The 12,819-nt window shown below is 38.8% G+C and overlaps 1 protein-coding gene across 8 annotated transcripts in view; it reads right to left on the reverse strand.

Annotated features, from left to right (window-relative positions):
• PLCH1 (phospholipase C eta 1) overlaps positions 1–12,819 on the reverse strand; it is a 218,913-nt gene that overhangs the window by 55,469 nt on the left and 150,625 nt on the right. For all 8 annotated transcript variants that reach the window (XM_032852566.1, XM_032852565.1, XM_032852561.1 and 5 more), the window contains 2 exons: positions 2,605–2,698; positions 65–268 (listed from right to left, as the gene is read on the reverse strand). In XM_032852566.1, coding sequence (XP_032708457.1) covers positions 65–268; positions 2,605–2,698 — 298 coding nt within the window. The remainder of the gene's footprint in view (positions 1–64; positions 269–2,604; positions 2,699–12,819) is intronic.

Below are 12,819 nucleotides of genomic sequence, written 5' to 3' on the forward strand. Positions count from 1 at the left end.
CTTGACTGACTTGACTAAAGGCCACGTTCATCAACACTCAGCAGAGCTCAGACAAGGCCCACACCTTCTACGCAGCGACAGCCTTCCTGGAGCACCCGGGCATACATGTCCACTTTGGACTGGGAAAGGAGCTGGTCCCCGGTCAGGTATGTGTTGTGAGACGAGGCGATGTAGTAGTTGCACAGGGGCTGATCCATGTCCTGGTACACTTCCTGGTGCAGCGGGTTAAATATGTCACAAGCAGGACTACGCATGAAGTTCGTGAACCCTATGGAAGAAAGAGACGGTGAAGGACACTAGCTTTCAAAGCACGGGTACTTACTCAAACCCACTGGGGACAACAGAGGTCAAAGTACATTCATAGTCATTAGCTTATTTACACTCAGGACAGCTACTGGGAATAATACTAAAGCAATGAGATTTGCTTCAGGTCAATGAGTGTCAAAAATGTAAATACAATGGGGAAATAGTAGTTTAAACATAACCTACAGTCAACTTTTCAAGAATTTTGATTAAGTCCTTGGGAGAGGGCTTACTGCAAAGCCATTCGGTAGCTACTGAACTCAACCTATGACTGTGGAGCAGGATCTAATGGGTGACTGATGCAATGTTCAAGCCATATTGACACAAAGTGCTATGCTGATTGACCAGCAACGTGATAAGTTATTGATTCAAAAAACAGTATTGTTAGTGCCATAGCTGAGGCCGCAGGACAAAAGTTAGGCACTGCCTAAATTCAGAGTGTGATTATTTGACTATGAAATTGGTTTGAGAAGATGCTGCTACTAGCTGGCAACTTTTTATGAGTTTAAAATAGTGTTTAAAGATTACACAGAAATACAGAGAGCAAATGGGACCGTTGCCAGAGGGGAAGGTGTAAAGGGCTGGGCAAAATGGGAAGAGGGAGATCTAGGCTTCCAGTTCTGGAACAAACAAGCCACAGGAATACAAGGCACAGCATAAGAAATATAGTCAGTGATACTGTAATAGCAATGTAGCAAGACAGACAATGCCTACACTTGTGGTGAGTATGACATAATATGTAAATTGTCAAATCACTAAGTTGTACACTCAAAACTAATTTGACATTGCATATCAGCTATACTCAAATAAATAAATAAACAAATATATATAATGTAGAAAATCCTATGAGTTTTCCATAGTTTTTCAAAACAGAACTGAGTATTAGAGGCACTCATCAAAAATGAATAAATATGGGAACGATCTCTAACCACCTAAGTGGGATCATCAGGGTAAATTGTTTCAAGTCGTCAAGAATTATGTGGGTAAAACTGTGTCTGTAAATATCCTCTGAGACTCTGTGGAGAATTTCTTCATTGCCTATCCTTATGTCCATAATGGTCAAATCATGTTTAATCCCATTTTGGGGGGCCCCACCAGAGAAAACGTGAATTTCTTGGTAATGAAATGGCCTAAATTAGTTTATCCTCTCTAGTTGTTTTAATAATGGTTCTTAATGAAATAAATTTTAAATTATTCCTTTCTCTTAATTACACTCCACCCCAGGAAGTAAGCTGGTAATATCAAAACCCTCTTGTCCACACGGAGTCTGAAAGTAGAGGAGAGTAGGAGGTCAACAATCTAAATTAGTAAGATAAACTATGGCTTTGGATGCTCTTGAGGGCAATGGAGTGCCCCAGTGGTCCTCCATTAAGATTGCTGGTTCTGCCTAGGACTTGATCTTCTATTGGGTAGCAGCCTGAAGTTTATTTTCCCACATATTTTAAATAAATATAACTTATACATACATGTAGCTACATTCACATTTATATGTAAGATCCCAGAAGCTAATTCTGAATACATAACTGTGGGCGAATTACTTAATTTTTTTGAGAGCCTCGCTTTCCTCAACTATGTAATAAAATAGTTGTATTAACAAAATTTGTGGTTCCAATAACCTCTCCACTGCTACCAATTAGGGAAAACAAGTTCATGGCCAATATTTAAAAAAAAAAAAACATGTACTTTCAAGTCGCTAGTGTCATAGGTTAGTTATTTTAAAGCCAAATTTCCTTTTTTGCAATTACCAGGTTGAAGCTTTCCAAAATTAGCCATTTGAGAAAAGTCCAAATATTTCTTGAGATCTACCACATGCATGGTGGGATAGAGCTGATTTGCGTGGAGTGGAAAATGCATATCATCATTAGAGACACAACAGAAAGAGCAATATCGTGGCATCTGTTTTGTGGGAAAATATGTTGTATTGTGAGTTTTATTGGAATCATCTGCAATCCATGAATATCTCCTGATTTTCTAAAAATTTTGCTAGAATTTAACTTAACAAACTGAATTGAGAAATGAGAAATTAAGAACATTGGTTATTTTGAGGGAGGCAAACCCTACGAGATTCTTACCTATGGAGAACGAACTGAGGGTTATTGGAGGGGAGATTGGTGGGGGATGGGGTAACTGGGGGATGGGCATTAAGAAGCGCATGGAATATAATGAGCGCTGGGTGTTATAAAGCAACGGATGAATCATGAAATTCTATCCCTCAAACTCATATTACACTATATGTGAACTAATATGAATTTAAAGAAATCTTGAAAGGGGGAAAAAAAAAGAGAATACTGGTTATTTTACCTTCTATGCCAAGAACATTTTTTGCCTTATTTTCTTCTGAAACTTCAAATTTTCTTACGATGTCAAGACAATATTCTGTTGTCACATTACTCATCTAAACAAAAGAGAACATTAGTAAAGCACCTACAATTTCACGAGATACTTGCCTCTACACACTTTTTAAGCATTCCTGATACAGAGCAGAGTGGTTAAATGAGCAGTGTTTGAGATTACTAGTGTCATAGCAACTTTATCTTTGGGAAATGATCATCTCAATCTTTCCACATTATCTTTCAGATTTAATCAGTGAAAACATCCCTTCAAGTACTAGACAAATGTACTCCACAAAGCAAAATTAATAAAACTGAACCAATAATCAGTACAAATCCACTGCCAAAATCTACATATTATAAGCTAGTAGCTATCTACAAATTAATATTTCCTAGACAAACACTAAAATTTGCCAATCATAAATACAGATAGAAAGAAATTATTCCCTATCAAAACAGAATGCTCTAGGTAAATCCATACGTGTGGGTGTAGATCTATAGATCTTCCTAGTGAATCACAAGAGCAATCTGCCGTGAAGATTCAAGATCACAAAGGTGAGTGAGAGAAAGTAAAACCAGAAAGCTAGGTGAAGCAGCTAGCATAACAAAGAATTCTGGAGCTAGATGGCTCGTGTTCAAATCAGCCAGCCAGCTCACATCATTAACAGTGGGATCTTGAACGAGTCACTTACCTTCTCTGTGGCTATCTTATAAGGCAGTTGTGAGAATTAAATTAATTACGATCAACGTGTGACATCAAAAAGGCAGTGCAGCCTACTAAGTCATTCTCAAGGTCGCTGCATGAACATTACATACTCAATGTCACTGGAAAAAGCAAACTCTTCCAGAATAATTTCTTTAATTAAACAGCAACATGCAGGATATGATATTTTGATCAAAATTCCACTGAGCCCCACAGTCTAACAATGACATTTAAAAATACTAATGAATAGTGATGGGGAAGCTAATCCTATGAGCCAGGATTTCATACTTCACGGTGTTTTTCAAATAGTCTATTAAGTCTTAGGTTCAATACTTACATTTTAGTGAAATCTAATTTTTCTAAACTGTCTATTTGATAGCATTTAAACCTTTTGCAGGGGAACAAAAGCTCTGTTATGCAGCTCTTTTTTGCCTGCTTGCAAAAACAGAGACTGCTTTTTCTCCCAAACCAGCTGTGTAATACGCCTAATGCATCCATTACGTAAATTTCACAACCCTTACTACATTCAGAGGCTTATATTGCCAGACAACATCAGAAAATACCATAAAATAAATGAAACCATGCTACCTATAAGAACTCTATTGCCCTACCCAGGCTTGGAGCAGGTCATTAATTTGTCCGCAACATACTAGAAAGGTTTACCACGTACAATCTAAAAAACAAATAATTTCTCACAAAATAAGAAGAACCAAATTGATAACAACAACAACTAAAATTCACGCGCCATGGGAAGCCTAAGTTTACACTGCAATTACTCGGTTTATGAAGCAATTTGTTCAGACATGTAGGGGTCTTGTCCTGGACTCAGGTAGTCTACCAGGAGCCCATGGGATCTAAAAAATAAACAACAAAATACCATCATCCTGGGATAGAACTACTTGGAAATGAGCAGGGAACATGTCCCTAGTTCAAGATTCAAAGCAGAATGTGTTAACTAAAAGCATCCTATTGGGGAAGTAAATTGGTGCAACTATCAGTAGACATTCTAAGAAGGGTATAATTTTCTGGGCATGATCTAAAAATAAATGTGAGGGGCACCTGGCTGGCTCAGTCAGTTGGGCATCCGACTCTATGGATCTCAGGGTCATGAATTCAAGCCCCATGTTGGGTGTGGAGCCGACTTAAAAAAAAAAAAAAAAAGAACAAAGAACAGGAAGAAAAAAAATGAAAGGTAATCCATTTCCTACCAAAACTCAAGTATTAAGGATTAACTCGTGATATACAGTAATATCACATAATAATGAGAAAGGAAATGTATAACTCATTCAGCTTCCATGCTTCCCCCATTGCCTGGTCTAATTTATTAACCTTCCCAATAGCTAACCTTCCCAATAGCAAAATCCTACATTTTCTACAATGCAATTTTTCAGACCTTACTTAAAAAGTTATTGTGAGATTTTGCTGTGTGAATCAGGGTTCAACATAGGTTAATGCCCTGTATGGTTCCTTTCTCCTTGTTTTGTGACATAGCTAATAAGGAAAATAGAAAACAACTTCTCTCTACTCTACTGTTTCCCATGGAGCACATTCATAAGTTTTGTTTGGTATCAATATCTGAGCCACTTGCTGTTTCCAACAGAGTACTGTTCTTTCTATACCAGGCAACAGGTGCTAAAAGAGCTTTAAAAAACCTGAATACAATAATGATTCTTTACCTTTATATAATGCAGGCACTGCTGTGCAGTTTAGAAAGAGCCTTCGCGCGCAAAATCGTAAATAGTTCTTACAAAAGTCTTGTAAACTTGGAATTTTAATCCCCATTTTACCATAGGAAAATTTATGCTAGGGAAGGTTCACTAAGTCAAAGTCACAAAACCAACAGAAGGCAGGATCACGGATCCGATTTCAACCTTCTGACTTCAGATCCAAAGCCTTTTCTTTTACACTATACCTATCATCTGGGAGTTCTTTATTTGTACTGAAAAACTGAAATGCTTACTTTCAAAACTGATGGTTTTTTTCAATATAGCTAAAACTACTAAATCTTAACTTCTTAGATTTAGTAGTTGAGATGCCTTTTTTTTTTTTTAAGATTTTTATTTATTGACAGAGAGAGACACAGCGAGAGAGGGAACACTAGCAGGGGGAGTGGGAGAGGGGGAAGCAGGCTTCTGGCTGAGCAGGGAGCCCGATGCAGGGCTTGATCGAGGACGCTGGGACCATGACCTGAGACTCCTGGGATCATAACCTGAGCTGAAGGCAGAGGCTTAACCCACAGAGCCACCCAGGCGTCCCCTTTTGAGATGCTTGGAGGTCTCAAGTTAGTTATTGTAGTTTAACTTCTTTGACTAGTCCAGGTTGGATTCCATTCTCCTTTCCTCATTTGCTGTAATACTTAATCTCATCCAAAAAAGACTATCTGGTCCTCATATTAAAGGTCAGCCCACTTCAGATGGACTAGTTAGAGAGATCAAAGTCATAGGTCTTTATATCACATGTTACTGTTCTGATACTGACTTTTTATCCCCAGCTTGTACAGTATCTAGCAAAGCTTGGACAATGAGTGAGAATTTCAAAACAAAGTCAGAAGTAAATAATTATATTTCTTATAGCTATGATTCCCAAAGCACACCAAACCCAAAAATCATAATGTAACTTGCAGAGAATTTTAATTTTGCTAAGCTCCTTTCAATTTACTTTTATCAAAGTAATATATTCATAATTAAATGTCAAAACTAAGATGCTTATGATTGAAAGTAGAATCCCCCTTCTATACTGAGAACCACTCTCCAGAAAAAACAGTCAACATTTCTAGATATTTCCATTGGAAGGAGTCTTTATATTCCTGATTATGATGATAATGATGATATATATATATTATGATGATAATGATACTATTGATACTAATGATACTATTTTCTGTTTTTATACACTTCAAGCATTGTCTCTTGACTTTTTTATTGTGTTAGATAAAGATTTAGCTCATTTGGGCCTGCAAACTTTCTCCCTCTACCCCTCCACCCAGGATAGCTATTTCTTAATTTTTATTAAATTACTATTTAACGTAGATTATTCTGATTATGCAAATGTTGAACACTGAGTCTATTGTATAATGATTGTGTTTCTTACAGATTTTTTTCCCAATATGTTAATTACTGCAATTCCTACCCAATGGTTAATTTCTAGTGTCCCTCTCATAAATTCTTCCTAGTGGCTCTAACTGCTTCTCAGTTACCAAAGGCAACAAATAACCCACGAACTCCAATTTTTTACCCCCTACAAAGGTCCATCTTCTTCCAGGCTGGTAGGATTCCAGCATTTTATTCAGCTTCAGTTCTGACTTCTTCTCCTGACGCTCCTCAGAGAACGCTTGGAAAGCAAATTATTTCTTGCATGTGTTCTTGTGTACTTGTGTTTTACTCTGCATACACATTCGGTTGACAGATGAGTCCGGTAGAAAATTCTAGGTCAGAAAATGTTGCTCCTATGTTTATGGTTTCTGGAATTGCTGATGAGAAGTCTGATGCCGTACTGATTCTAATCCTTTGACAGGACCTGTTTTTGTTAATTGGATCAGTGTTTCTTTTTTCCTCTCTCTCTCTCTTTTGCTTTATGTAAACCTTCAGGGTTTCACTTTATCCTTGGCATTGTGAATTCCATTATGATTTATCTCTGTGTGCATCTTTTTTTTTTTGAGAGAGAAAGCACATGAGTGCAAGGGGCAGGAGGCATGGAGGGGAAGAGGCAGAGAGAGAGAAAGAGAGAAAACCTTAGCAGTCTCCCCACTGAGCACTGAGCCCACCCTAGGCTCAATCTCACCACCCTGAGATCATGACCTGAGCTGAAATCAAGAGTCGGACACTCAGCCGACTTAGCCACCCAGGTGCCTCTCCGTGGATCTTTATATATTCACTGCACTTCCCACTCAGTGGCCCTGTCAACCAAGAGAGTTCTAACTTTCCATGCTAACCATTTTTTGTATTATTTATTTTATAATTTCCGCCCTTATATTTGTTCTTATCTTTTTCTGCAACTCCGATTATTCAGAGAGTGGACCTTCTGGAACAATCCACTAATTTCCTTATCTCTTCTTCCTATTTTCCTTTTTTTGGGGGTTTGTTCTACTTTATGGGTGATTTTCTCACTATCTTCCAAGCCATTTATTGAATTTAGTTCTCTGCTCTGCTCTTCCCCTGAACCGTCTTTTCCCAGTGCATATCGCTCCGGCCTCACGGCTGCAGTTTTGTGTTCCATCACTCCGACATTAATAGCAGTTTTTAAGATGTCCTTTTCCCTGCATTGCCTCTATTTCCTCCAAGGTTATCTTGGTCTCTGTATTTTATGGTAGAGGATTTCCTCAAACATGGCAACCTTGCCTTTTTAAAACCCCTTTTTAAAGTTATTTAAACATGTATTTAAAACCCAGTCAGTAATAAATGAGTTGGAACCTCTGTATTCCTGGCAGAGCTGACTGACTGGTGGGTTTCACTGGAAAAGCCCCTGGCTGTATTATTTTATTAGATATCTGATGTAAATATCTTCAGGTTTGGGGTTTTTCTTCCTGGAATTGGCGTATTAGTTTCCTAGAGCTGCTGTTAACGGATTACCACAAACTTAGAATTGACTCTCTCACAGTTCTAGAGTGAGAGTCCAGACTCCAGGTGTTGGCAGGGTCAATTCACTCTGGAGACGCTGAGGGAGAATCTGCCGCATGCCTCTCCTCGCATCCGCTGGCTGCTGGCAACCCTTGGCATTCCTTGGCTTGAGGCTTCACAAGTACAGTCTCTGCCTCCATGGCCTTCTTCTGTGTGTCTAGGTTTTCTTTTCTGTCATTTCTAAGAGCACTCATCACTAGACTTAGGGTCCACCCTAAATTTAAAATTTTATCATCTCGACATCCTTAACTTAATTACATCTACAAAGACCCTATTTCCAAGTAAGATCACACTCACAGGAGTTAGGACTCGAGATATATCTTCTGGGGCCACTATCCAACCACCATGGCTTATAATATCCTCCTATTTCCTACCTATAATTTCCCCTATATAAATGTGGGAGCAGAGTATTAGAAGAGGGGCATGGTTCTCCCACTTCAATGCACAGAAGTTCACTTTGTCCTTGAACTCATTACCTAGTTCTCTGAAACAAGCCACCCAAAACCTAGACGCTTAAAACAACAACTACTTTTCTTTTTTAGTTTCTTTCTTTCTTTCTTTTTTTTAATCACATTTGTGCAAGATGGCAAGTGGGACTGGATCTGGCTGGACAGTTATTTTGTTGTTTTCACCTACTAGGGGTTGTTCAAGTGACTACAGGTACCCAGTCCCCTGACTACAGTTCAGTGGTCTAAGATGGCCTCACTCACATGCCTATGGTGGGTGCTGGCTGCTGGTCCAGGGCCTCCTTCCCTGAGAAGTCTCTCATCCTCAAAAACACTAGCCCGGTTTCTTCAAGTGGTAGTTGCACAGTTCCAACAGGGCAGGAGTGGAACCATCAGGGCACCCAGGGATTCCTTGTTCATCATTTCTGCCATAATCTGTTAGTCGAACCAAATTCTGAAGCCAGCCCAGATTCAAGAGGCAGGAAAAGAGTCCACTCCTTGATGGGAGAAGAGGGAAAGTCACATTGACAAGGGGCACGCAGACAGGAATAGGGGAATTCCTGCAGCCATCTTCACAGACCATCTACTACAATCCCCTGTGTCCCTGGGACGCCTCGGGACCCTTCCAGGCCATCCTTCTCCAGTTCTGATTTTCACTGTTATGCCAGGTTGGAGAAGAGACAGTTGTCCTGCTGCAAGAGGTAGGAGAGAGGGGCGCCTGGGTGGCTCAGTGGGTTAAGCCGCTGCCTTCAGCTCAGGTCATGAACTCAGGGTCCTGGGATCGAGTCCCATATCGGGCTCTCTGCTCGGCAGGGAGCCTGCTTCCCTCTCTCTCTCTCTCTCTCTCTCTCTCTCTCTGCCTGCCTCTCTGTCTACTTGTGATCTCTCTCTGTCAAATAAATAAAATCTTTAAAAAAAAAAAAAAATAGAGGTAGGAGAGAGGATCCAGAACCCCACTTCCAACCCATGCTTGTGTCTGTCATCCCGCCTCTTCTCCTATTTTCAAGAGCATTATGATTCTTGAGCCTTTCCAGGATTCCACTGAGTGAGTGAAGTCGATTTGTGCTTCTTGCTCTGTAGGCTTGAATTTCAGGGCTCTGGGGTCTTCTTTAGATCAGACAAATTTCAAGATTTTATTGTTCCTGTCTCCTCCCTTGTTCTCTTTGTCCTTGTAGTTTTATGCAGAAGAATAAAAGTCTCTTTCCTGAATCTTGGGGTAATTTCAGAAGGGAGTGGAGGAACATCTCTAAATGAATGGTCCTTCAGTTTGCAACTCAGTAAGAAACAATTTACCTCCCCAAACTTGCTACCTTTAACTCATCCTAAAATTCAACCACAAATTTCAAAGCATTTGAATGTTTGACTATTTCACAGAAAATGTCATTTGGGAATATATTCGAGGCAGCAAAATATTACAAGATATAATTACCCTGAAAACTCTCAATTGCTTTAACTGGAATAATTAAGTAAATGAAACAGAAACTCAGGAAGGACTCTTAAAAGGAATGCTTTTATGATGAGGAAAATGTTTAACAAAAAAATAAAGGTACACTGGCACCAAAGGTAGTTATAAATGAAGAAGTATTTATAATTATTTCTCACAGAGAGGCAAGGTGGAATGACCATGACTCTCACCAGATCATTCTGGATTCAGTAAAGGATAATGAAGGGAGATGGTGCAAATGACACTGGTAATTGGATCAGAAGAACCACGGGACTACTTGAGCAGAGAGAATAAAGACACAAGGGCGTAACTGATAGAAGCATCACAATGACGGAATGTATATATCCATACCAGATAAACAGTAACAATAAGAAGAAGACCCTCTAGCAGGAGATCAGTAAAGCTCTGAAAGTTCCCCTGGAATTAACCATCCATATGTATATTTCAGATGAAAGTGCTGAATAAAGAGAAATCTGCTTTCCATTGCTCCACAGAGGTGTAGCCTTTGCACTTAGTAAACAGCTAGGTGGTTGCTCAGACAGCAAGGATGCTTCATTCCTCCTGCCTCTATCCTCCGTCCACGAGACACAAAATGATAGAAAGTGGACAAAAAAGGATAGAAAGAAAGTAGATGCTTATTAAGAAAAGCTGTCAGGGGGATGGGGGAATGAAATCCAATTATCGCTCCTGAACCAAAACTCTGAAAAGAACTGAACACAAAACACATCCCGCCCTAGTGCCAGCAAATGCATAGTAAATCTGGAGAAGACGTAGATTGCTTTTCGGCAAACACAGTGGGTAAAAATGAAACCAAAAAACCTCAACCAGACTTAGTACTCTGGAATCACAGACTTGCTGATGTCAGTCATCTTTATTTGCAGTTGCAAGGAAGCAGTGAAAGAGAAGTGTCAGCCCGCTGGTTTCTTCTTAACTGGCACTTCTTCATGGATAAAAAACAGAGAGAGAATTTCTCCAAGCACATCCACATTTTAAAAATGAAAGTCCCTAATCAAACAGCAGTTGGGCCTGTCAAAGTTATGAAATCAGGTCTCAGAGAGCCTCAGTGAAATAAAAATCTGACCCGTGTCCAATATTTGATTTCATATAATCTTTGACAACATATGTGACCAGCAGTGATATTTCATTTCACAACTGCAAAAATCAGTAAAAGCTGAATACTCTGGTGTCTACACTAATCTTATGCCATCAGAAACGAATGAATTACTGCCATATGAATCGTCAAATTGCCTCCAATTTGTTCCATTGTGAAAATTCCGTTTTAAAACTCAAAATCCCACAAAACTCTTAACTAATGACTCTCTTGCTACACATTTAGATGGTGCTCAATTTTTCTCTATTTTAAAGAATGCTGAAATGCACAACTTTACATCCTTTTTTTTAAATGTACACAATTATTTCCTTAGAATGAACCATAGAAGTAAAACAGATTGGTCAAAGTTTAATAAATTATATAAAATATGATCATTAAACTGTCCTAAAGAAAGATTATACCATTTCACAACTTCAAAGGAAATGTAAGAAACAGACACGATGTCTGATAGAATTCTTTTTTTAATCTTTACTGATTTGGTGGGGAAAAAATGGTCTTTTCATTTTATTTCATATATTTGAATTCTTAATGAAGGGTGAACTTTTCAATAGGCTTATTTACTTTTTATGAAATTTGTATTTATTTATTTTTTTAAAGATGACAAAGAGAGAGAAATCGCAAGTAGGCAGAGAGGCAGGCAGAGAGGGTGGGGAAGCAGGCTCCCCACTGAGCAGAGAGCCCAATGTGGGGTTCAACCCCAGGACCCTGAGACCATGACCTGAGCCTAAGGCAGAGGCTTAACCCACTGAGCCACCCAGGTGCCCGGACTTTTTATGAAATGTTTAATGTTTCAAATGTTCTGCCCGTGTTTCTATTGGGTATTCATCTTTTTTCCTCAGTAGTCTATGACAGCACTTCCCATATTAAGGAATTTCACTGTTTCTCCCTTTGTATGTTACAAATATTTTCCTAGCTTGTGCTAGACTATCATTTTATGGTGTTTGATAAATTGGATCACACAAAAACTTAAAAGTTTCAAGACATTAATATTTTCCTTTATGGCTTATGTGTCTTGATGCATGATAATTTTTAAAAAATTCCTTTCAGATTATGCCCATATGTAGCTTCAAGCTAATTTAGAAAATTAAACTGGATACAGGTAATAGTCTGCCAGGGGCAGATGTCATAGAACACTGGCTTCTGTTTTCCCTAACAAAAATTTACCAGTTGAATGTCAGTATAACCAAAAGGAGGGAAGAAACCCATGCCCTTTAGCAAGTGACATTCACTATTGCTATTCAAATGGAGTGGGTTAATTCCACTTGTCCAAATGAATTTGAAGTCAGTAGTTTTAAATATTGTAATTTTAATTTGTCACATTGCTGTGCTTCTGAATAACTATGTCAGAGGGCCTTCTTCACATTCATCATTACAATCAATGTTCAATTTGACGCGTGAGATTGGAAAGGTAGATATCAGCTCCCTTTTATAGATTAGGAAACAAAGGGTCAGAAACAATTATGTATGACCTGCCCAAGATTCTCCTATCAATAAAGCCTGTAGGGCTTGGAATGTAGATCTTCTGAGCTCCCAGTCTAATGTTCTTTCTATTGTATTAGAGGAGTTGTCCAGGTGAAAGTACAAAAGTAGTTACAAAAGCAGAAAACAGAGAAGCGATGTATGTAGTAGGGCTTATTTTCTGGGGGGAAAAATATTCTTCTATTACTCCACATCTCCATGTTGCATCTGTATCAGAGCTAACTTTGTTAATGGAGAATCTCTTCCTTTGCCAAATTAGCAAACCAACTAAAATAACTGATTACCAAATCTAGTGTATCTTTTTCTGGCACCAAACAAGTTTTTGATTCTCCAACAGAGTATCCAACAATGTAATTTAGTTCCAATACTAACTACCAGGAGTTAGCA

This window comes from Lontra canadensis, unplaced genomic scaffold, assembly GCF_010015895.1.
Source record: "Lontra canadensis isolate GAN:19392208 unplaced genomic scaffold, GSC_riverotter_1.0 scaffold6, whole genome shotgun sequence".
In the NCBI taxonomy this organism is placed as follows: Eukaryota; Metazoa; Chordata; class Mammalia; order Carnivora; family Mustelidae; genus Lontra; species Lontra canadensis.